Source organism: Anas acuta, chromosome 20, assembly GCF_963932015.1.
Source record: "Anas acuta chromosome 20, bAnaAcu1.1, whole genome shotgun sequence".
Taxonomy (NCBI): Eukaryota; Metazoa; Chordata; class Aves; order Anseriformes; family Anatidae; genus Anas; species Anas acuta.
The window spans coordinates 7,665,289-7,688,494 of NC_088998.1; the positions used below are offsets into that span (position 1 = coordinate 7,665,289).

At 49.0% G+C, this 23,206-nt stretch overlaps 1 protein-coding gene across 5 annotated transcripts in view; it reads right to left on the reverse strand.

Annotated features, from left to right (window-relative positions):
* Positions 1–23,206, reverse strand: part of ABL1 (ABL proto-oncogene 1, non-receptor tyrosine kinase) — a 68,315-nt gene that overhangs the window by 5,985 nt on the left and 39,124 nt on the right. For 4 of the 5 annotated variants that reach the window (XM_068656943.1, XM_068656942.1, XM_068656944.1 and 1 more), the window contains 9 exons: positions 16,367–16,540; positions 15,331–15,626; positions 10,385–10,657; positions 6,460–6,544; positions 5,919–6,096; positions 3,447–3,631; positions 1,205–1,357; positions 515–604; positions 37–201 (listed from right to left, as the gene is read on the reverse strand). In XM_068656943.1, the coding sequence (XP_068513044.1) occupies positions 37–201; positions 515–604; positions 1,205–1,357; positions 3,447–3,631; positions 5,919–6,096; positions 6,460–6,544; positions 10,385–10,657; positions 15,331–15,626; positions 16,367–16,540 (1,599 nt within the window). Of the gene's footprint in view, positions 1–36; positions 202–514; positions 605–1,204; positions 1,358–3,446; positions 3,632–5,918; positions 6,097–6,459; positions 6,545–10,384; positions 10,658–15,330; positions 15,627–16,366; positions 16,541–22,834; positions 23,052–23,206 lie in introns of those variants that run through there. The other variant, XM_068656941.1, reaches the window with a different exon arrangement.

A 23,206-nucleotide genomic window follows, 5' to 3' on the forward strand; every position in this document is an offset into this window, starting at 1 on the left:
TTTCCTGAAGGAATAATGACTTTAATTAAAACCTACCACATTCCCCCTGGCCTCGAGCATGTGCAGTCTCCAAACCCTCGTTGGCATCTTTGCTTTCAGCAGCTCTCCTTGACGTTCGTGTTTTGGTTGGTAACTCTGGGGCCTGGAGGAAATTGCTCACGACGCTCCTCATGCCCTTCTTTCCCAATTCCTTCTCCACCTCTGCAATACACAGACGACAAAAAAAAATCACTATAATAGACAGAATAAATAACTATCATACTGCTCAGAGTTAATTACACAAAAGAAAAGCCAACACCACCAAGCAGAAGTTCCCTAAGGTTGTTCAGCCATTTGGCCCTTTAAAATCAGACCCAGAAGAAGCCCCCACATAAGTGTGTGGCTGCTTTCTACACTGTTTACACCAGGCACTGGAACCCATGGCTGAGTGTCACCGCAAAGCAGCCTGTAAGCTACACGTAAAGGACACGAGTGTCCCCGTCCCATCCCTGGAGCTGCCTGCCCCAAGACCTACCGTCCGATATGCTGGATTCCTGAAACATCGTCTCAAATGCCTGATGGATCTCAGCAAAGGAAGGCCTGTCGGAGGGGCTCCACTGCCAGCCTGCAAAAACACCACGGCTCAGAAGTGCCCACCAGCCCTGGACATTCGTCACACTACGCCAGGAGGTGCCAGCTATCACGGATCCCTTTTTATAAAATGGCCAAGAGAAAATACCAACGTGGAAATCTGATTTGAAGGCTGCTGGGTGTCGGCAAGCACCACTGAGCCGAAGTAACAGTAGGTGCTGAGCACCCCTGGAAGAAAAAAAAAACTATCGCACTACAGAAGTCATGTACCAAAAGGCCACAGTGGAAGAGCAACGCCAGTCCCTTCAGAAGCCTAACAAACTCCTGCTTCACCCTTGGAGCACAAGCCTTTTGTTAATCTGTCAGGAAAAAGGAGACAGAAAACACTGAGCTGCACAACAACCCCCTCCCGAAGGCCCACGTACTCCCAGCAGAGGATGGCTGGCTTCGCACTGCTTTCATCCTCTGGGGAAAGCGGTTTGAAGCACGCATTTCTGCACAGTTCTGCATCTCCACTACAACTGGCAGAGGGCTTCTCGTGTCTGGCTGCGTGTGGCCAGATCCTGGCTCTCCTACTGCGTCTCTGCAGAGCTAAATAGCAGCATTTCCAACTGCAGGGCTGGAGGAAACTTACACGCTCTCATGAGCTCATAGACTTTCTCAGGACAGCCTTCAGGGCGCTCCATGCGGTAGTCTTTCTCCAACAGCTCATAGACTTGAGACAGGTCAATCCCGGGGTACGGGGACATGCCGTAGGTCGCGATTTCCCACAGCAGAACACCAAAAGCTGCAGTGGGGGAAAGAAAAAAAAAATCGATAAACTTTGTTTTCATTTTCAATTCGAGAGGATGTTTAGTGGGTGTAGTCACTAAACAGTGCTGCACTTAAACCAGCTCTGGGTGGCTCAGATCCCATGCTCGGCAGCAGCTTAAATGTTAAAGCAGCGTAACGAGCCTCGTCATCAGCACAGACGAGTTTCCTGAGATATGACAGGGTAGAATTAGACTAATTTTCAATGTATCAGTTGTCTCAAACCTGAACGCCTTGAGATCCTTCAAGTCCTATTAAAAGGCACAATTAAGAGGCTTCACAGTGGATTAGCTGAAACTGTTTCGCTGCTGCACTGCAGTCTCTCTCTCAATTTGACAGCTCCTCTCATCTGCAGCCTCTCCCTAGAGGACTCGCACGTTTTAATAGCTCGGTGGTTTTTGGGGCACCCCTGTTTAGCTGCAGACTGGAGGGGAAACCAGGGACCCAGCAGTGAGAGGAGATTTTCAGCAGTTGCTACGAAGGAGACAATGGAGGGGGTGAGATATTTTGGTCACGGGGAAAGCTGAAGAGTCAAAAGGGAGAGCACAAAAAGGTTTGAAGCCAGGCGAGGCGTTCAAGTCCCAGAACCCGGTGCAGGTCAGCGCCAGGGTCAGGCAGCTAACCCAGGAGTCAGGCATGCAGAATAGACTCAACACCAGTTCAGCAACCTGCATGTAATTAGTTCAGTCACCCCATTCTGGCCTTAAACTGAAGAGAAAGCGATTACAATTCTGCATAAGTAAGGAAATCACATCACATTACATGGTAACACCACCAAGGGCAATTTACATGAGACATTTCTATGCACAATTTTCTTTGATTTCTGTCTCGAGGCAGCGAGGTGAAAAGCATCCAAACCCTGGCATGGCCAGCAGCAGCCGTGGCCTCTGGGGATGGCTGGCGTGCTCCAGTCAGATCCCCTAATCCACCGCTCTGCAAGGTTACACTAACCTTAATTAAAGACACCCAATATCCTTTTGGAAATTCCCCGAGTACTCCGCTGTTTAAATATGACAGGGATCCCTACAGCCCCGCCAGCAATTCAGCAGCATCCTGAGGACTGTGGCAGCTACCCAGCAACGGCCAGCGCCATCCCATGCCAGCCCAGAGCAGGAGAAACACCTTGCTCAGCACACAGACCTCAGCAGGGTTGTCCTCTGCCATCTCTGGAACGTTTTCTATCAGTCGTCCCCTAAAAGTTCCTTCAAAATGAAGCCTTCCTCCGCACCGTTTCCTCCAATCTGCAGAAAACTTTGCTGCTGCTTTCCTACTGCCTGCTCTTTTTATATATATATATATATATGTAAAAGATGCTCAGGATAACATTTCTCAAGTGCCCTTGGGACCAAGTCCCACCAACTTCTATCTTATGTCACTGGGCACTTTTGAGAATTTGACCAACAGCTATGGCAGAGATATAAAATCCAAAGAAAGGCTGATAAAAAGTACAATGAAATTTTCTACAGTCAGATTTGATAGAATTTAGCTCCATTTAGCTAAGCCTAGTCTTATCACCAGCACCTCAGGGCTCTTCAATAACCATTTGTCATCAAATTTTCTCTCTGTTTCTGCTCATCTCATTCCAAAGATTATTCTTTTAAAATGCAGAAAGACGAGCTCGGAGCTATCACCAGACAGATATACACATAATTTTTTAACATAAAAATGAACCAGATTCTCCCTTTCCTCCATAAAGTAGTTTGAAACTTCCTGGCTATATCACAATATATTGCTTCATAGCTCTGTGCCAGGACTCTATCAAGTCAGTAGCACTGGTGCCCTCCAGCCCCATTCCAGACATTTCTCTAAACACTACAGCATCCTTTATTTTCATACTTGCCAACGACTCAAACACACAAAGCCAGGTCTGCATCCTCAGTTTTCCACTCAAGGACTGAATTTGCACAGATTCATCCCTGAACTTTGACAAGCTCACAGAACAGCACAGCTCATGCCAGGGAACGTGCTCTCTCCTGAAACGTTTCACGGTGTACTCGTTGCACAGCCCTGCAACAGAAGGCTACGCAAGGCTATAATCCCAATTTGTTTGTACATAAAATTCTTACCCCAGACATCAGATTTAATGGAGAACTTGTTGTAGGCCAGGCTTTCTGGTGCAGTCCACTTGATGGGGAATTTCGCTCCAGCGTGGGCAGTGTACGTGTCGCCTGTCATCAGCCTGCTCAGGCCAAAGTCTGCCACCTTCACCAAGTGGTTCTCCCCTACAAGGCAGTTTCTGGCAGCGAGGTCCCTAAAAACAAGAACAAAACCAGGCAATGAGTGGTCTGTCATCTCAGTTTTGGCAATAGCAAGGAAACTTGCTGTTCCCGAAGAAGCCTGGGCCTGCATGTGATTATTTAGATCAGAGTATTACACAGAAATTATGGAGTTCTGCATACATGCAAGAGGTAAAGTGATTTTCCATTCCGGCTTTGTAAGACTGTCATCCAAACTTTTTTTTTTTTCTTAATGTGAAGTGAAAGCTTCAAGAAGCCCCCTCACTTTCAATAAAAGCTGCCACCCTCAGGATAAAAATAATTGTAAGAAATGTCAGTGCTCAAGTTATCAATAGCCGAGGATGAGCACTGAATTAAAGAAGTTGCGATGCCTCGCTTCTTGCCCACCTCTCCAACACTTCCATCACCCCAGACACCAGTCACTCTCTAGAATTCTTCTTCCAGTCCCTGTTCGACTACCAGGTTTAATCCCCAGCTATGCTCTGCTTCCTCTTAAGAACACCACATCTTACAACGCAATGTTTTCACAGCCAACACAAAAATGTCATCGGTGACCATATGGACAGCTCGGTGAAAAAGCAGCAACCCCAGCTGCCTGGCAAGGAGGCAGAAGAAAGCCTGCGTGGGCAGCTGCAAGACAACAGTTTCTTCTCACCCTTTCAGTTCAAAGCCCTAATCTTCAAACAGGAGAGATTTTGGCCTTTTCAAACCTATTGTGGTCTCTGCTATCAGCACTTACATTTTTAAAAGACTGAGCAATAAGCAAATCGAGCTTTTCCTCCACATTTTTTCACCTGCCTTCACCCTGGCAGGTGAGAGATGCACACGCCGCGTTTGCCACCTCCCTGCCACAGACGTGCTGTTAGCACCCTCAGAAATGCTTGATGAGGATAAAAATGTAAAGCACAGAATTACATTTCTCCTAATACTGGGTTTTACTAAAAACGCTTCTTCAGATTATGTTACATTGAACTAAAAATTGATTCTACCAGAAAGCGTGAGATGTTCTTCAAATGTGTTTCTTTTGTTTGTTTCTTCTGCTCAGCCAGAGTAGATTTTAAAAAGTACGTCTTAGTAGACGTCCATTAAATTTCCACTATGTTTTTGAATGCATCTTCTTATCAATGCTGATTACTACAATGTGTGTCTAAATAAAAGCTCCTCTTCATAATCAAATTCCTCCTCCTTCCTGATTCATTAAATGAGGTCACAGCCCAGCGTTTGAATTCATGGATGCGAATTGTGACAACACTCTTAAAATAATTGGGTAGGTGGGTGTGGGGGTGGCTGATAAGGAAAAAATGCTACTATTTATTTTAGATAAATGGGTCATCAGAAATAAGGGGAAATGAAATGAACAGGAGAGCAGACAAATGGGATTCACACAAAGCAGTTTTTAAAGTTCACTTCCTACAGGCTGAAGGGATGAAATACTTTCAACAGAGCAAATCAAAGGGTGGAAAAAATTTAATTTGCAGCATCACCGTTCACTTTATTGACTGACAGAAGCATTTAAACAAGCCTTTCAGGCAGCAAAGGCAACGCATGTCTTAGAGGAAGACCTAGAACTTTACACACGATCTTCATATTTGTCTCTATAAAAAAAACACGTGCTAATTTCATATTCCAGCTAATTGGGTAGGAAAGGTCACGCTGTGGCACAGAGAACATCTTGTATTAAACTCGGTGACTCTCAAACCTTCGCACAGGATGTGTCATTATATTGCTAGGAGGCCATTTCTACAGACGAAGAATGCGAAGCTCTAGCCATAATTGCAGCACGCTTAAAGGTCAGAGTCTTTGGGACTTTAAGACTGCAAAGATGCTTATTAAAGTCAAATATGCAATCTGGTCAATAATGGAAAACAGTCCCCATAGGGGATGAAAAAAGCAAGGTAAAGGAGAACGGACACACGGTGAGGTGGCACTAAGAGGGAGGCTTTGCTCTGAGCACCTGTCCACACGCAGCAGCACCAACTGCCTGCAGCAGTTCTTGGAATCAAGGGAGAGCAGAGGCTTATCTGGTCCATTAAGAGCCTGCTACCTGAGGAAGCATTTAGAGCTAAGGCATTTGTCCAAACTATAAAAGTACTGATATGTCTTTAACCTGCTTCAAAAAAAGAAAAAAAAAAAGCACAGAGAAAACCAATTAGAAGGTCATCCTACAGACAGGTCAATGCAGAGGATGAGAACGCAGCACAGCAGCGTGTTAAATGTGGGACGTGGACTGCATCTGAAGTCAGCACCGGGATAATCTGAAAACAAATCTTGAGATTCAGGGGTGCTCAGTGCCCTTCCTACCTGTGAATGAAGTTTTTCTTCTCCAGGTACTCCATGGCTGAGGAGATCTGAGTGGCCATGTACAGCAGCACCACCGCGTTCACCTCCTGCCGGTTGCACTCGCGCAGATAATCCAGCAGGTTCCCGTACGTCATGAACTCCGTGATGATGTAGAAAGGAGGTTCCCGTGTGCACACCCCTAAGGGCCACGACAAAGTTTGGTTTGAACGTTTCAGAGTGTCAATGCGTCTTTGCATTTTGTCTTCTAAGGCAATTTACACCTCTAACGGGGAAATACAGGGCTCGCACAGGGAACGGGCTGTGCGTGGAGCTGGTTAACAGAGGGGTTTAATTTCCTGCTTCAGGCTCTGGCAAGTTAAAACGTTAGGGAGACGAGATCATTAAAAACCATGTATTACTGGTACAAATTGTGAATTTTGCCAGACAATAAGTGTCTGTATTTAAAGCCTTGGTATGGTAAGCAGCTTATCTGCTCCTTAACATCCATATCACTGCACAAGGGTTTAAGTTCAAATCCCCCTGCTTGGTATTTATCACTTACCTAATAATTGCACCAAGTTCGGATGCTTGATCTCCTTCATTACTGCGGCTTCTTTCAAGAACTCTTCCACCTCCATGGTATCCTCCTGCAGAACAATAGCAAAGCTTTGGCAAGGACAGCGCGCACAAAGGAGGAACAGTTTTTTTGTATGGGGGCACAAAACGAACAGCGAAGTGACAACAGAAGCCACAGCTTTTTTCAAGGTAATTTTTTCCCCGTAGCCACATCACAATGCCAGGGAGTTGGGAACTTTTTTTTGTTTGTTTGTTAGGATTGTTTAAAATGTATTTTTATCATTCATATTGTAGTTTTGGAAGAGAGCTTTTTAGAACAAGAAAATCCATATCCCTTTTGTGAAGGGGCTCTCGCAGGACCGTTCGGGAGCTGAAAAGGAAAAAGCTAAAAAGGTTTGTTCCTAACAGAAAATAAAATCAGATGAAACAAACAGTACAGAAAGAAAAAGAAACAAAACACGAATGAAAATAAAAGGAAGGCTACGCCACAATCGAAGGCTCAAGCAACTGCTGAAATGCGAGGCCCCGAATTCACTGGGTCTGAGCAAGAGATGCCCACCCTCAGACAGGGCAGCGTGGCCCACGGCAGCGACTCCTTCACCGAAAGCCCGAGGTTTCACAGATTTCATTCGTGGTATTTAGAATCTGAGCCGTGACGTAACTGTTCCGGGCAGATGTGTCACTACCTATTTGTTGAGCGCCGTGAAGTTGCTTGGCACAACAGAAAGCCAGGGAAGATCCAATCTTGCTCCGAAGACCCATCTTCTGCAGCAAACCGGCCCCAAATGGCCGGAAGGTCATTTCAAAGTGGTGCAAAAACACAGATCTATTCCTAAAGCAATGTTTCTTTCTATATCCATATTTTTTTTCCCGTCGGCGGATTAATGTTGACAGCCTACATGGACGAAGTGTTTTAAGGAAGGATTGGAGAGGATTTACTGCTGCTGGTGAGAATGATAACAGTGGGCTGCTGCTCTAAGACCCAGGCAGCGCTCCGCTCTGCAGTTAGCCACGAGAACCTTTTTCCAGCGGTTTCATTCCATCATTCGCTATTCGTCGCCAATTAACTTGATTGGCAGCTGTGTTTTTTGTGAGCACGCTCTGTCAAAACGAACAGCCCAAAGGGCCTTGTGAACGGAACTTTACACCGTTTTCTTTGGCGAAGGAAACGGGGTTAACAATCCAGGTTGCCAAACAAACCTCGACACGCACTTATCTTCTTTGTGCTGCTGGGAAAGGTGGCTCCTCTGCACGGCTGCTCCATGGGTTGCGGTCCTTTACCTCTCAGTGACCAAACTAATCAGGAGGATGCACAGAGGGAATTACCCTAACAGCGATCTCTCTGTAAATCCGAGGGAATTACCCATCTCTCTGTAAATCTGATCTCATGCAAAGAGCAGAATTGTGCCAGTTTCAGTCCTCCTCTGCACAAAACCATGGAATAAATACAAGGGTTCCAGCAACACGCTATGTTCTTAGCAAAATACAGGACCGTGCTTCAGCCCTGACTTACACAAACCTCATTAAGGGACACCTGGCCTGCACGCTGCTTGATTTAAATCACAGGCTTCCCTGCTGGGGAAAACAAAGGGAAAAAAAAGGCAGTCTTTGAAGGCAACCTTAATTGATGCAGGGTAGATGTGTGCAGGAAGAAATGTGCTGAGGTGGCCGGCTCACAACAGTTCAGGCATTTCATGGCCCTCACGGGGCAGTAAGTTTGGGTCACGGCCCCAGCAGGCTGCATCCAGCCCCGAGATGCTGCTGGAGCGGGTCACGAAGCTCCATCCCCAGCCACCGCGGCCCATTTCTGCCGAGTCCCTGATGAAACGTTTAAATGGGAAACATCCGAGCACCGCCTCGCTGCATTTCACCTCCCGCTTACACACAACCAAAAACCAGGGTGCTGCTTTTGTCAGCTCTGCTCAGACCTGACAGAAAAACGAACAACAAATCGGGCTTCCTGAGCCCTGCTCGTCAAAAGGAAGCTGGGAGGGATTTTTCTTCCTTTTAGCTTTCCCTCCCCTTTATCTTTCTTACGCAGATACGCAGGGTAGATGGGGAAGGAACAAAAGCCACGTCAAGTTTTGAAAAATATTCTCTCACATGAAGGTAAAGCGAGTCGTTCGAGTGTTTGTGAAGAAGCTGCTGAAGGCTTGTTTCCCCGTGCTGAACCGGAATATAAATGCGATTTAAAAATATTTCCCAAAACTTTGAAGAGAGCTATAATCCTACCTGTCAGGTAGCAGACTGATGGATTTAAGGACGGCGGATTATAAATTTGCTTTTAAGGATGGTTTTAGTGTGCGTAATTGCAGACTGAAATGTTTCTCAACTCTCTTTTTGGTTATTCTTACATTCCCCAGTGGAACACGCTGCTCCATATTACATTATGAACCACTTTCAGTCATGTTTCATTAAATATTTATTTGATCTATTTGAAACAGCCATGGTCTGTATTAAGGTTTCTCGTTAGGCTCAGAGATTCGATGGCATCGCACAAAATGTGCCTCTGTTGATGGGTTTTAGCGAGAAGATGAAGGAACGCAACCATCAGGATTGGGCACAAACGAGAGACCCGAAGGCATCCGGCACCCTCGCACCACGGCAGGAGATGTTGCAGCAAACTTAGCATTTCGGGACACGATTTCCCTCTCCTTTTCACGATATGGATGTTTTGTTCAAGCTGGTCACATCGCAGCTCCAGCTGCACCATGGTGCTCCCGAGCAAGCCCTGCGGTCGGTCCCAATGTGCTGGCCCGAGCACGGGTAACACTAGGTGTCACTCGCTGCCTGTGCAAGCAGGCACTGAACTCTTCTCCACTGGAGAGCAGCAAAAGGAATCTCCAGAGTACAAAAAAGGCCAAAACGAAAATCCTTTCTGCAGCCATAGCAACCCAGAAATACCGAGGTAGCCCCCGTTCAGACAGTCAGGGAGAAATGTTTTCCCCAAATGAAGGAAACTTCCTTCCCCTGACACTGCCGCATCAATGCGGGGCTCTCCACTTCAAAAATGTCCATTGCAAAAACAAAAAACAAGAAGAAACAAACAAAAAGCCTTCTTCTGTTTGTTTCTGCAAGCCCAAGCCACATCCCAATGCGAGGAGAGAGAACATGGTGTCAAGTTAACATAAACTCTTATTAAGCAATCGAATGCAATGTGTGTAGATGGTGCCAGGAGATCTCAAGACACATTTATAAACATAAATGAATTAAGCAATGACCTTCTGAACCCGGAGCATTATTTGCATTTCAAGAGGCAAGGAAACCAAGACTCAGAAATCAGGGAGCAGAGCCAGAAACAGAACTGATTACCCAGCTCCCCACGAAAGCCTCTTACGAATTTTAATATACTTGAGCTTGGATACACTTCCCCCCCCCCCCCTCTCGTATCTTTTGATAATAAACAGCTGTGAACAATTGCTTAAGACTGCTAGGTACACAGGGAGCTTGTCTTTGGGAAAGACGCCACATGAGACAAACAATCAAAACATTAAGATCCTCCTTGAAATGCAGCCCTTGAATTTTCTGTTGCCTGAGTCACGATCCGCAATTTTCCTTAATGCCCCAGCTTGTCTCCGTGCGTTCACCTGAGAGCAGCAAACCTTTGCCACCCCCTGAATGCAAGAGGTATCACAGCAGCTATTTACTTTTCTGAGGTTTCATCTGCTCTGAAGCAAAAATTGCGCTGTTAACAGCCTGTTTAGTTATGTGTGTTTCAAGTGCCACATAAAACCATCATCAGTTCAAGTTCTCTGTTATTCCAGGCCTACGCACAGAAATTAAGGGCTAGCACCAACCCAAACTGTCAAGCGGGGCTGAGGGAAGGCAGCCAGCCTGCTCTCAGCTCAGCTGAAAGGACAGGAATGTAGGAAAAGCAGGGAAGTAGGAATGTTGAGAGATGTGAGTCCTACCTTTAGGGTCTTCACGGCCACTGTAAGGCTGTACTTCTTCCAGACTCCTTCGTATACCTCTCCGTACTGCCCGCCCCCAAGCTTGTGCTTCATGGTGATGTCAGTTCTCTCGATCTCCCACTTGTCGTAGTTTGGGGACACCCCGTAAATAGTGGGCTTATTGCGTTTGGGCGCCGGGTAGTGTAAAGTGGTGATGAGCCCATCTGCTACCGTCGAATGATGATGGACCAGCTCCGCCAACGTGTTGAAGCGGCTCTCAGAAGAGACATACAGCTAGGGACCAAAGAAAAAGAGAAAGCTCATTAACTTTGTGCATATTTGAGCATTCATATGCAGAAACTACATTTAAAATGGTGAAAGCCAAGTGTTGCATGGCTTCAGGTCACACTGCCGTGCCACGAGCTCCACGTGCTCTTTAGCTCGCAGAAGCTCAGAGCTGAGAAAGATCAACACTTGCAGAAGTGCATGGATTCACCAGCAAACACATGCACTTTGCTCAAACAATACGGAAGGAATGACCGCAAAGAGCATTCGGTTGGCGTGCTGCTGCTTGAAACATCAGCACAGATTGTGGGATGGTTTCTGGATAGGTTCTCTACCTCAGTGTCTGGATCACATTGCTACTGTCTGATGATGACGTTTCACCTTCCTGGATTCTCCTTGAAGTTTCGTTAACAAACTGGGAGCTTCGGGCTAAGGTCTGCACAGCGCTCTGCATCGAGCTGGACAGCTGGCCTGTTCATCCTTGTGACGGGCACAGATCAATAACGCAGAAGTAAAATCATTACCACTGAGCACGGACCTACTGCGAGGCATGGCAGCCTGCATTTGTTACCACTTCAACATTTATAGAGAAGAGCCATTCGAGCCTAAAAGCCTGCTAAAGGTAGAAAAGTGACACCTACAAACACAGCTCTGTATTTCTTATTTCATACCCAAGTCCAAACTTCTGGTGACAAAAGCTACAAAATAATAATAATAAAGTGATGCTGTAACGCCTGAAGGACAGGGAGAAACCTTCTGCCTTGCTGGATGTGCACCGAACAGCTCAGGCTGTGCACGTGTGGTGGCCATCTGCCTGGGATTTTGGGAAGCTGACAGGGCTGTCAGTCAGCCCCAAATCCCAGACTTGGGGCCAAACTCTGCTTCTTCCACCTAGACGGAATTCTTGGACGGAAAAAAAGAAATTTTTGGAGCTTCACAGATGTGTTAAGTGAACATGTCCAACAGAAAAGGGTGATGTATTTACAGAGAAAAAAATGTTTGCAAAAAGGAGGAAAAGAGCCTTTGATCTGAAAACTGGCAATTTCTGTACGGATGCTCCTCCTTCGCAGGCATCTGTTTACTACGGAAAACCCAAAATGAGAACGAGAGGCACTGGAGAGGACCAAATATTCCGAAGGAAAGAAGAGCACTGGCCCTACGAATACGAAAAGGTGAGTGAAAAGAGCAGCTGTATCATCCAAGGACGTCGGAGTGCCACGGAAGAGGCCCTCTGCCCCTCAGCATCCTGCTGGCCCAAATTCCTGCTTCAGTTTCTGAGAACGAGGCAAAGGCTCCGGTGCAGATGGTGACGGCTCTGTGAGAGCTGGCAGGAACGCTCAGCTGTGTGTGTCATGGACTTTCACGATCAGAGGTGAAATCACCTTAAAAATGGATGTTCTGAGAACAGAAGAATGGCACTTTGAGAGAAGCTTTCATGGTTGCAAGGCAAGAAGCAAACAGTTCTTCAGACCACCACGGAACAGTGTAACCACAGCTGGGAACAAACCACGGCTGTTTGGGAACAACTCGCAGTACTAGCAGTGGTACCGGCAGTTCATGTTACACTGAGGACTAAAATATAAAAGTATGGATGTGTGAAACTATGCTGAACTCTCGGACTGCTTGGAAGCCCAGGGAAGTGGGGAGAAGGAAGCTGTCCCTGGTTTTATGATGGCTTGCATCCCACGATCACAAAATCTCCTGGAATTTACAAATATCCCTATTTTGTGTGACAGGTATGAACTTGCTACAGATTGAGAAGGGTGTGAAATGAACGGCCAGAGGTTTCACAAGAAACCCACAGCAGGCTGGGGAACAGAGCTCAGGATGGCAGGACAAGGCTCCATGCTGTAACACACACGAAGGTTTCTACCTGCGTGAAAAAACACACCCAGCCACCCACCGAGCGTGTTCGTTCTGCAGGCACAGCTTTTCTACCCTCTCAGGTGTTGTTAAACTGACCCGTGCAACGCATCCTTAACCTGAAGGGATTTCTCACCCTGCCATCAGCAGGCAATACTAAAAGCCCCCACAAAAAATCCACAAAGAAGGGAATGAATCTGCATCCTGCTAAGCCACTGGAAGCTCCAAGAGACTCCATCAAGACACGTCCTGTGTCCCTAATGCTGACCATAGCAGGATTTGGAGAAGTGGCTGGACAGCGCTGTTTATTCACTCCGGTTACTCAATAGGAGGCTTTGCCTCAAGTACCATCAAGGCAGGAAAACCCAAGGCCTCAGTTCCACGGAAGTGGTTTACCAGATTACTGGCTGCGCTGTGCCAGCCAAATCCAGAAAGGTCATTTTGAATGTCTTCCTAAAAAAACATTAAAAGGTGGTCCGGAAGAATACGACCCATTAAAATGGGAAATGAAAAAAATCCCCTGATGAGTTACTTATTTCAAGCTACTGAACCCCAGAGCATTAACATGAACGGTGCTAAAATTAAGACATCTCCGATCTCTTCCTACTTCTTTCCCTTCTCCTGCAGGCTGGGGGAGGCTGTGTGATGCACGGCCCCCCTCCAGGCCAAGCAGCAGCTGCTCCACTTGGTCCTGTGAAACCTCTTGCGCCGTTCTCGCAGGCACAGGATATGACCCACCGAAGCCGTTCATCCTCCAGGCCTCCAAGTGCTGCAGTGAATTCCTCAGAAGGCTGAGTAAGGATTTGGCGGGCCGTGGAAGCCCCAGGTGCCCGGGGAGCTGGAGGTAAGAGCTTCCCTTCGGCAGAAGGATGTGAAATGGGTAATGGAGCAAGGCCCCAGCAGCTCAGAGCAGGGATGCTGTGCAGCAGTCTCCATTTCCCAAGGGGAAAGCAGGGATGTTAGCTGCCTCTCTTACTTGCTTTTAAGCTTCAGCAGCTTGGGACAGGGCACTGGAAGCGTGGCGTGCCCTGGTCCAGCTCCAGGCGGAGGTGGGTGGCAGAGGCAGGCATCTGGCAGCACGCTCCTGATGAGCTGTCTCACCTCACTTCGTTAACACAAATGGAAATCGATGCGATTTAACAAGATGAATTGCAGTGCTGAGGCTTGGGGATGGTGAACGGCCCCTTCTGTGGGGATGGCAAACAGCCCTCTTCCTTGGCAGGGCCAGAGGGAGCACCGTGGCCACCTCTTTGCTCAGCCCCACAGGCACAGCTCTCGTGCTGACCTGCACCTTTTGTCAAAAACACCAATTCAACACCAATTCAAACAACTCCCTGGAAAATGAACAGTTAACCTGGCTACTACAGACCTGAGCAGATTACTGTAGCTCTGCGGAACTGTTTTGGGGGATAAAAACAGCTCTGCGGGGATGAAAGCCTTCATATGCCAAACCCTTTTACAGTGAAAAAGGAGAACGTGCTACAGCACCAGGGACACGTGGTTATTTACACCAAAAGGAGGAGGCCTCGGTTCAAAGTGTTCGCTTGCGAACACTGCTCATCTGCCAGCATCGATGGGAATCCAAGGGGTATCAAGCACAGAGACAGGAGGAGGAAAAATATTCCAGACTGCCGTGTACTCCTCGGAGTACGCAGCCTGTCAGCATTTCTCAGGGCTGATGTGACCACAGAGTGTGTCTGCACAGAGCGAAAAAAGAGCTGAAGCACGGTAACGAAGGAATCTATCACCTGAAATAATCATAAATATCATCATCTCCATCACAGTCTGTTTGCTGAAGCAGACCAAAAGCGTTCCATTAATTAATAAAACCTGTTTATCTTATTAAAGGTTTTAGAGTGACGAGTCTGATAAATAGCAGACACGATATACTTGTTCCCTGTGCTTTTATATTATGGATTCTGCTGTTTGAAGAACAGAGCTCTCACAGGACACAGGAAAATTGGCTATGGCAAGACAATATTATACTTGGTTTTATTTTTTTCATTTAAAAGTACTTTAATGGCACAGAATCTGTCATCTACTAGATGCTGGCAAGAAGAGCATCAGCAGCCATGCTCCAGACCCACACTGCAACTTCTGCAGAGGATCTAAAGAGATGCTGCTTAAAATGGATTCATTAAAAACAAAATTTACCGAAATCCAATGCCAACAGAAACGTTTCCATGAAATTCAAATGAAAATCTGTGGAAAACTAAGCTTATGTTAACATTTCTCTGCAGCATCCCTCAAGCAAGGCATTGCAACACTGCTGTAGTACACAAAGATAGAGGGGAAAAAAAGAAGACGACACTGGAAAGGGGGCCCAAACAACAATGTGGGCCTGCCCGTTTTCAATAATCACCTTGAAAAGCTGTGCAGAAATCAAAATAGTAGTTTAAAATAACAGAATAGTCCAAAAGGTACTCTGTCCCTAATATTTACAGGACTATCAGCAACGCTTATCTGATTTGGCAGTCCAAGAGGTTATCTTCTGAACATATGCAATGAAAATCCTCTGTTAGAATACCTTACTGACAAGATTTGTTGCATCCAGCTCTGATGTAAGCTCTGCTGTCTCCTACCTTAGTGTTTTGCTACTGAGCTGCACTCCACCTCACCAGTTTGCTAAAGGAATGAGCTTGTTCTGTCACAGCCCTGTAGGAATGTCACAGTTTATTGTAACAACGGATGCTGAACATTGCGATCGGGGCTCGGAGCTGCACAGCTCAATCGCTGCTACTTGACCTTGTGCATTCAGCAGGACACAGAACACCACCAGCATGATTTTCTTTTACAGCGTGGGCAGCCTGCAGCCTTACCTTTCCGTCGGATGCGGTGTTTATTCTGTAGTGGTACACCCTTCCTTCGTATCGCAGGGAAATAGACCTCTGTCCTGGGCTGCTCTCGCTCTCCCGCACGAGGAAGCTGCCGTTGATGCCGCTGCTCAGAAGGTACTCGGCAGCGTTACGGGACACCGGGCCGTGATACCAGGAGTGTTTCTCCAAACTGTTCACTGGGGTGATGTAGTTGCTGGGCACCCAGCCTTGTCCGTTCTTCGTTTGAGCCTCACACCATTCGCCATTGTGATTGTAGCCCAGGACGCGGAGCTTTTCACCTGAGCACAAGAAAATATGTTTAGACACAGCAAACCTGGGAGAAGAGCACAGGGATGGGTTCTTTCCTCCCCATGGTCATTAAATAACCTCCCGTAAGAATAGGAATCTCACTGAGCAGGGACCACACGCACTGCTTTAAGCTTGAGCGGAGCACAGAAGCCAAATAAAGTGACATGCATATTTCAGGAGTTCGTTCAATTCCCCTGCAGTTCTGCAGCACTTCTGGCACTGCTTGAGCTGAGAGAAGACTCCAACAAATTTTATTTGTCAACTGAGTTGACTACAATAGGAGAAGATAAACAGTAAAAAATCGATTTGATTAGCAAAGAAAATGGATGCAACTTGGAGTTGCATAAGGAACAGAAGGGCCGAGTAAGAAAACACTACCTGTATGCGGTCATTTTTCTAAGAAAGCCTGCATTTTGGAGAAAGAACCATGAAAACAACAGAGGCCAGCCCCTAGGGCCAGCTTAGCTTGATTTCTCAGCTCAGAATCTTGCTCCTGCTGGAGACCTTAGCTTTGACAAACAGTCTTGGCCAACGCAAAAACCTCAGCCAGTTTTTAACCTTTTAAAAGGTTATGACTTCAAGAAATATTTGTATTTGTTTAAAAAGAATTCCCACAGTAAAAAAATAATAAATTCCATAGTGTTTAGTGTGTAACTCAGTTGTCTCCCAGTGGTTTTTCATCCCGTGTCTTCTCACATGCTCACAATACCGCTCTGCCCGGTTGCCTTACCTTTGGTGATGCTGAGAGTGTTGTCCCCGCTCGCCACAAAATCGTAGAGTGCAACAAAGAGGTGGGGGTCATTCTCACTGGGGCAGGACAGGAGGTTCTCCTTGGAGTTCCAGCGGGCGGCTTCACTCAGGCCCTGGGGCTCAAAATCTGACACTACCGGCCTCTGAAGGGCTTCTGGAGAGGGGAAGAGAGAGAGAGAGGAAAAAGGAGGGTCAATGCTGCTGAGAAAAGCCAGCTGGTTAAGCCCCACGCTGTGATTTTTCTCATTTTTTGACATGTGTGCTCCTCATGTGGCAGAGGACGACGGCGGACAGGACAGTGCCACATACACAGAGCATCCTCGCCAGCCAGCTCCAGCTCCCTGCTGGTCGGGGAAAGCCCCTCTCCTCCCTCCAGGAAATGCTGCTCACGTAGGCTGCCTGCTGCTGTGTAAATCCCTTGGCTCCTGCCCAGCTGCTGCAACAGGGAGATTTGAAAACAAAAGCAAAGACCTTTAGAAGGTAAATCCCTTAATTATCCTGTAAATGAAATCACCAGAACTCGAAGCACCGAGCGCCAGGCAGGATGAGACTGTGAAGACGTGGGATGTACCGAGTTGGGGACATACTTCTGTTGTTTATAGTGTTTTAAATCATTTCTCATCTTACTCCAGTAAAGGCTGGGCCTTTTTTAAGCCTCCCTCCTGCACGTTGCTCCCCGAAGCAGCGCATGGTGAGGGCGCACGCTGCGCTTTGTACATTTTTAGGAGGCTCGAGATGTCTCAAGAAAAGCACAGTCCCTCAAAACTGAGTTTCAAAGGTGAGCAAAAGCCAAATCAATGAAGATTTTTGCACTCTGTGTGGATTACTCAATAAATCTTAGCCAAGTTCAAGCACACCAGGGAATTACCAGGATGCCACCAGGAGTTTGGGGCAGCGACAGCCCCACGTGCTGCCCCACCAACACGGTACCTGTGCTGAAACAAGGGTAACAGTATGAAAACCTCATTTATTTTTTTAAGGGGTTGCCCTCCATCTGGAGGATAGCTCTGTCCTCATGCTTTTAATGCTAACTAGGGATGGAGCTGCGATGTATGTGCCATCCCAGCAAATCATCCCTGTAACAGCTCGGTTGGCCTGCAAACCCAGCACTCACCAGCGAGGATCTGCCCCAAGCAGCACCAGAAAACCCTTGGCAGTCAAGCGTGGGCCGGGACAGGCCCAAATAACAACGGGGAAATGCTGTATAGGAATGCTGTATATAAAATAATAATAATAACAAACCCTAACAATAACAAATCCGGTTATTTTCTGAGCTTTGGTGGTAAAAGTGCCAGCGCTCCCCCCCAGACAGCCTGGCGTCCCCACCGTGGTGGTCAGGTCGCTGCTGGTAAAAGGCCCCCGGGTGCTTCCCGACGAGCACGAGGGCCGTGTGTTCTTTGGAAAAGGTGAGACCACGTTAAGTGGGCAGTCAGGAAAAACCCAAGCTCGCACACTGCTGGGCCTGTTTTCCCGGCCAAACCATATCAGCAGGGAGATATATTTTTATGGTGAATCAGAGAAGCCAAGTCACACCGCTTCCTAAACGATTCCGGTGGCCATACCACAGTCAGAAAAGGTGGTGGCATGGTCGGGATTTTATTTTTAAAGCACCTCTACGCTCTTCCTCCTCCCGTTTCCTGCAGGGGAGGACACTTCGGCACGCCGGGTTTGCTTCGAGAGGGACAGTAAGAAAAGAAACAGCAAATCTGCGGCGATGCTGCCGTGCTCCGGCCCCGCGTCTGTGCAGCGCGGCGGGGCGGCCGTAAACCTCCGGGAGGAAGGAAAACGCCTCCCCCACTGGGGCCTGATTCAACAGGAAGGCAGGAAATCCAAGGCGGGCGCCCCTCCAGCTGCAGCACGATGATCGCAGCCCGGCGAGGCACGGCTCATGCGCGGGAGGGGAGCGGTGCCGGGGCTGGCGCTCCGCGGATCCACGGTGTGCGCGCTGCGGGTCAGAGCCTGCAACGAGGCTGAAAACACCCCCAAGAAGCCCTACGGAAGTCCAGAAAGGCTGGTTTGGCTCTACGGCATTCCTAAAAACCACCGATTGCAGTGATAACTGTCTGCAGACCCAACGACTGGCAAGAGCAGGGCTGTGAAATAATAGGGAGGAGAAATTTTCTACACTGGAAAACCAAGCGAGGGGCCCAGCGAGCACGCAGGGCGCTACGCAGCCGGGCTCCGGGACCTGATCGCACGCTCAGGGCTGGCACCCCAAAGGGCAGGAGCCCAAAGCCACAGGAGGAGGCAGGGAAGGTGGTGATGGCATTAAAGGACAACGAGAAAGGAAGGATGGGGCCCTGAGGCAACACGGAGAAGAGTGGAGGTGAAGAGAGCAGAGCTGTGGGGACATGAGCGCAGCAGCAGCTCCATGGACCATGACAAAAACCCTCCCCAAACACTCTCCAAAAGCTCTGGGCCCCAAGAGGAGGCAGGTCCAGGACACAAAGCCACGAGGCAGCAGAAGCAGACAGGACACATCCATCCGGGTGCTGCATACTGCTGGCTGTCAGCAGCGTTCGTCCCTCTTTGAGAGCTTCCCAAGGAAATGTGCCCAGCCCTTCAGGGCAGGACTCAGCTGTCCCTGTCCAAACACACCGGGGTCATTTCCAACACGCTCCAGCTTCCTCACCTCCTCTCACTGGACTTAATTGTAATCTCACAGCACTGCCAAGCCCTTCGAAGGGCCGGATTCCTCCCAGTGAGTCAGCCCGGCCGCTGTGCCTGCGGGACGGTGTCCTGGCTCAGGGCCGGGGCGGGGAGCGAGCCTTAACTCCATCGCTTATCACCACGACTCCTTCCCCGCACCCACCTGCCCTTCTGCTGCTCCCTGTGTGGCTCTCGCTTCTTGCTTTGATCACCCCGTGCTCGAGGTGGCACCGGGACGAGCCCCAGAGGCAGCGCTGTAACTCAGCTCTCCGCTAGCACCGCCTGAACGACGCAGATATCAGAGCAGACTGAAATGAGATAACCAGAGCCCTTCCTTTGAGGCACTGGCTGTGCGAATGCCTTCATTTCCCCCTGAATTAAGCCTGCAGCGGGAGGTATTTATGTTTGCAGGCTGAAAGGTTTCCTAAGCGTAACCATCTCCTGCTCATTGCTGTTTGTGCGCAGCCGTGAATCACTGCTAGGGCCCGCGTGACAAGTCCTCGGATGCAAACAATTCTGGTGGGCACCGCCGCAAGCAGATTTCCTGAAAATTTTAAGCAAAAGGTTGGAAGAGAGGCAAAAGCCCTGAACTGCAAGCAGCTCCTCCACAGCTCACCACGGGGCGGTCCCGAGGGAGGGAAGAGCCCTCTTGTCTCCCTACAGAGCAAACATCCTGTGCGCTTACAAACTGCGCCGGCATTTTTTCCACAAGGTTTCCAGCACGAGGGAGCGCAGAGCACGCTCGGCGATCTCTCCGGAGGTACAGCACGTGCTGCCTCGAGCTTCCCCTCTCCCTGCGCTCCCCCTGCCCTCCTCGTGCCCTGGAAGGAAGGAAAAAAAACAGAGCTGTGCAGGTTTCATGCACCCGGCGTTCCCGGCCCTGCGCACACGTGGTGGAGGAGCAGCCTCCGTGCCTGATGGGACAGGGATTTACAAAAAGCTCTGCAAAGCTGATCCATCAAAAAAAAGAAGGTTTCGTGTTGGATTTCAGACCTGTCCCCTCCAGGGAGGTCAGGACCTGCTCCCTATCCCAGGCTCACGCTTGAGCTTGGTATTGCAAAGGGACAGGCACAGAGCCCCTCGCAGTCCATTTATACCTTGGCTAATATTATTCTGTCATCTTGTTCTTTGTTTTTTTTGGAAAGTTCATTCTTATATCATCCTGCAGGTTCCACTGGAGTTTATTTGCAGAGTATATTCCGTTTACAACCCCTCAGTGACAAGGTAAATACCATCATCCCCCAGCTAATCACTGCTGGGGATGCGTAAAGAGGAACAGTGGATAGGGCAGAAATCTAGATTTTATTCCCAAATCTGCTACTAAGCTGCTGCCTGACCTGAGGTTGTAATGCCTGGGAGAGGATGAGCAAAGAGCAGCTAGATCCACCTGAATTTCAAACAACACTTTGGTATTTCTGAACACTTCTCATTTTTTTGCCTTGTTTTCCTCATTCACGGAGCAGCAGCAGTGAGGTTTGCCCATCTTGGAGCCCTGGGGAGGGGAAACACCAAGGAAGCATCTGGGAGATTTATTTCCCCATTTCACTAAGCAGCTCCAGAGCGTTAGGGGAAGACGAACACGTCCGTGGATGATCAGTTTTAGGTCTGAAGACAGCTCTGGTTCCTTGTTGAAATGACACTTTCCTCACCAGGACCCATGGGAAACGGTACCAAGCACCGCCAGCCACGTTTTTAATAAGGATGGGACAGGCAAGAACCGCTGGAGCAAGCCATTACAGAGCCAGAAATGTATTTAAAAGCAAGAACTCTACTGAGAGATGGCAGATGAGAGGCCCAGAGGGGAAAACAGCCGAGGAGGAGAGGGAACAAGCAGACTGAGAGCGGGGCTGACGGCTGCTCCGGCAGCAGGATGAGTCCCTGGTGCTGCCAAGCCCAGGACCTGGCCGATCCGTGCCCAAGAGCATCAAAAAAATCCTCTGGGTACGGGCAATGGCCACGGGCTGCTGCTCCTCCTCAGGCTCTGAGTGTAACAAGAGCCCCTGAAGGCAGGAGATATATAGGCAGGGTGACAGCTGGCAGGGCAGAAATGTTTTAGTTTGAAAACAAAGGGCTCGACCAGCATCCCCAGCACAGTTCTCAGCTTCGCAGAGACGGCTGACAGGTTTTAAACAAGGTTTCTGCTTCTGAGCGGTGGAGCGAGCCCAAAAAGGCAGCGAGACTATTTCAGCCCCTATTTGGGACATGGACACGTTGTGTTTGCAGATCAGATTGGCAGCAGGACTCGCTGTGCCTCTTCCCTTCCACTCTTTACCCTTTCTTGGTGTGAAGTGAGGGAGGAATTATTCAGTCTGGCAAAGGCGAAGAGGAGGAAGCAGATGACAGAAGTTCAGCTCCCTCACGTTTAAAAATAATATTTACTAGAGCAAAAAATGGCCAGCTCCAACAGCAACGTGGAATCTCAGCAATCACTTAACTGCCTCAAAAAGGGTTTCTGCTGGAGTCCAGGCGATCCTCAAGGCCTGGGTCAGCCCGGGAGTGATGCACGGTGAGCCCGGCTGTGCATGGCATGGCCCCCACCTCCAGGAGGGGGCTTCCCAGCCCATCAGTCCTCCTTCCCGCAGAGAGGAGGGTGTAAAAAAGCCTTTCAGGAGAGGACCACCATGAAAAGAAACAGTTCTGATTGCTTGGTCGAAAGACGTGTGTATATACCTACACGAATTGACTCTGAATCAGCTCTGCGGGGAGGTTTGTAACCTCTTTTATGGAGCCCGACCTCAAGACAATACCGTCCAGAAGCGTGTTTGGAAATACCATAAACAGATCTGATTGTTGGACTCATGCTATTCATCAAGCGCTGTCATGTTTTTGTTAGCAGATGAAAACCAAAAGAAATCGAATTAGGTAAAATTGAGTCTACCCTCCTGGCTCCAGCTGGATTTCCACGCGACTCACGGTCCTTCCACCCCCTCGGCAGCTCTCTGCACGGTTTCACAGTCTAGCACGGGGAAAAAACTCCAAGTTCTCCTCTCAAATCCTCAGAAGCTCCCCACGCTGCTAAGACAACACAAGGGCCTTAAATCCTCGGCGATATCACCGTGATCTCTTTAATCTTTTCAGAAGTGCCAGGATGCACACAGAACAGCCCGGGCATCCCACACAGCTCGGGGACGTGGCTGGGGGCCCCGACACGCGGCCGTCCCCTCTTGGGGGCTGCCACTCGGCCTCTGTGGGCATTAAAGGCTTCCACCAAACTCGCTCGTGGTGGGTCCAGGACTAGTGGTGTCCTAGGCAGCTGTCACAGCATGCAGGGAAAAGCATTCGGGTGGCAGTGATGGTTTTTGGTCACCTTCCACACTTGCGTGGGTGCTGGCTGCGGCTTGGCCCCGTGCTGAGCTTTGAGAGAAGTTTGTTTCAAAGTTCCTTCAGTGCTCGCTTCCCGCTCCGTCGTGAAAAATCAATACACAGCCCTGGTCCCAGCGAAGCTGCAGCTTACATCGGGCACTATTTGCTGCCTGCTCACGCTGCTCACCCTGCCGGGACGGAGCTGTGCTCTGATCCCATTGTGCAACCCCGCTCAGCGGGGAGGGGGCAGCGCATGCCCCGCGTACAAAAGCAAAGATTTGCCAAAAAAAAAAAACAGCCAGGGCAACACCCCCATAAGGCCCCAAGTGCTCTGCCTACTCTCTGAGGGCCTTGCTGAGAGATGCAGCTGCTCGGGAAGGAGGCCCAGCACAGCCCAGTACGGCCCAGTACAGCCCAGCCCTGCTGTGCATGCACGCAGCCGGCCCCAGCACGGCGGTACCAGCGCAGCACAGCACCCACGGCGCCAAAAGCTCACCGAGGAAGCCGGTCACGTAGGGAAGGGCATGAGTCCGCCCACCATTAAGTGTCTGAAGCTTTAAGTAAGCGGGATTAGGGGCGTAAAGGAACCAGAATTGGAAGGAAAAAACTCCTCTGGCAACCGTCCCTTGGGTTTTAGACAGCAGAAAAGTATTCGGAGCCACCAAAAGGGGCTGGTGAACGCGGCCTCCGCGCGGCATTCCTCCGGCTCGCTCTGTCCCGAGGAGCCATTTGTAGTTTTTGGGATTCCTGACCTATGAATTTCCGAGGAACGTTTCTCCGCTGAATATTCGAGAGTTGAGCAAGAGCTGCTCGCCATAGGCCGCGCGGCATCAGGTGGTGGCGTTTCTCCCCTCTGATTTGATGAGTT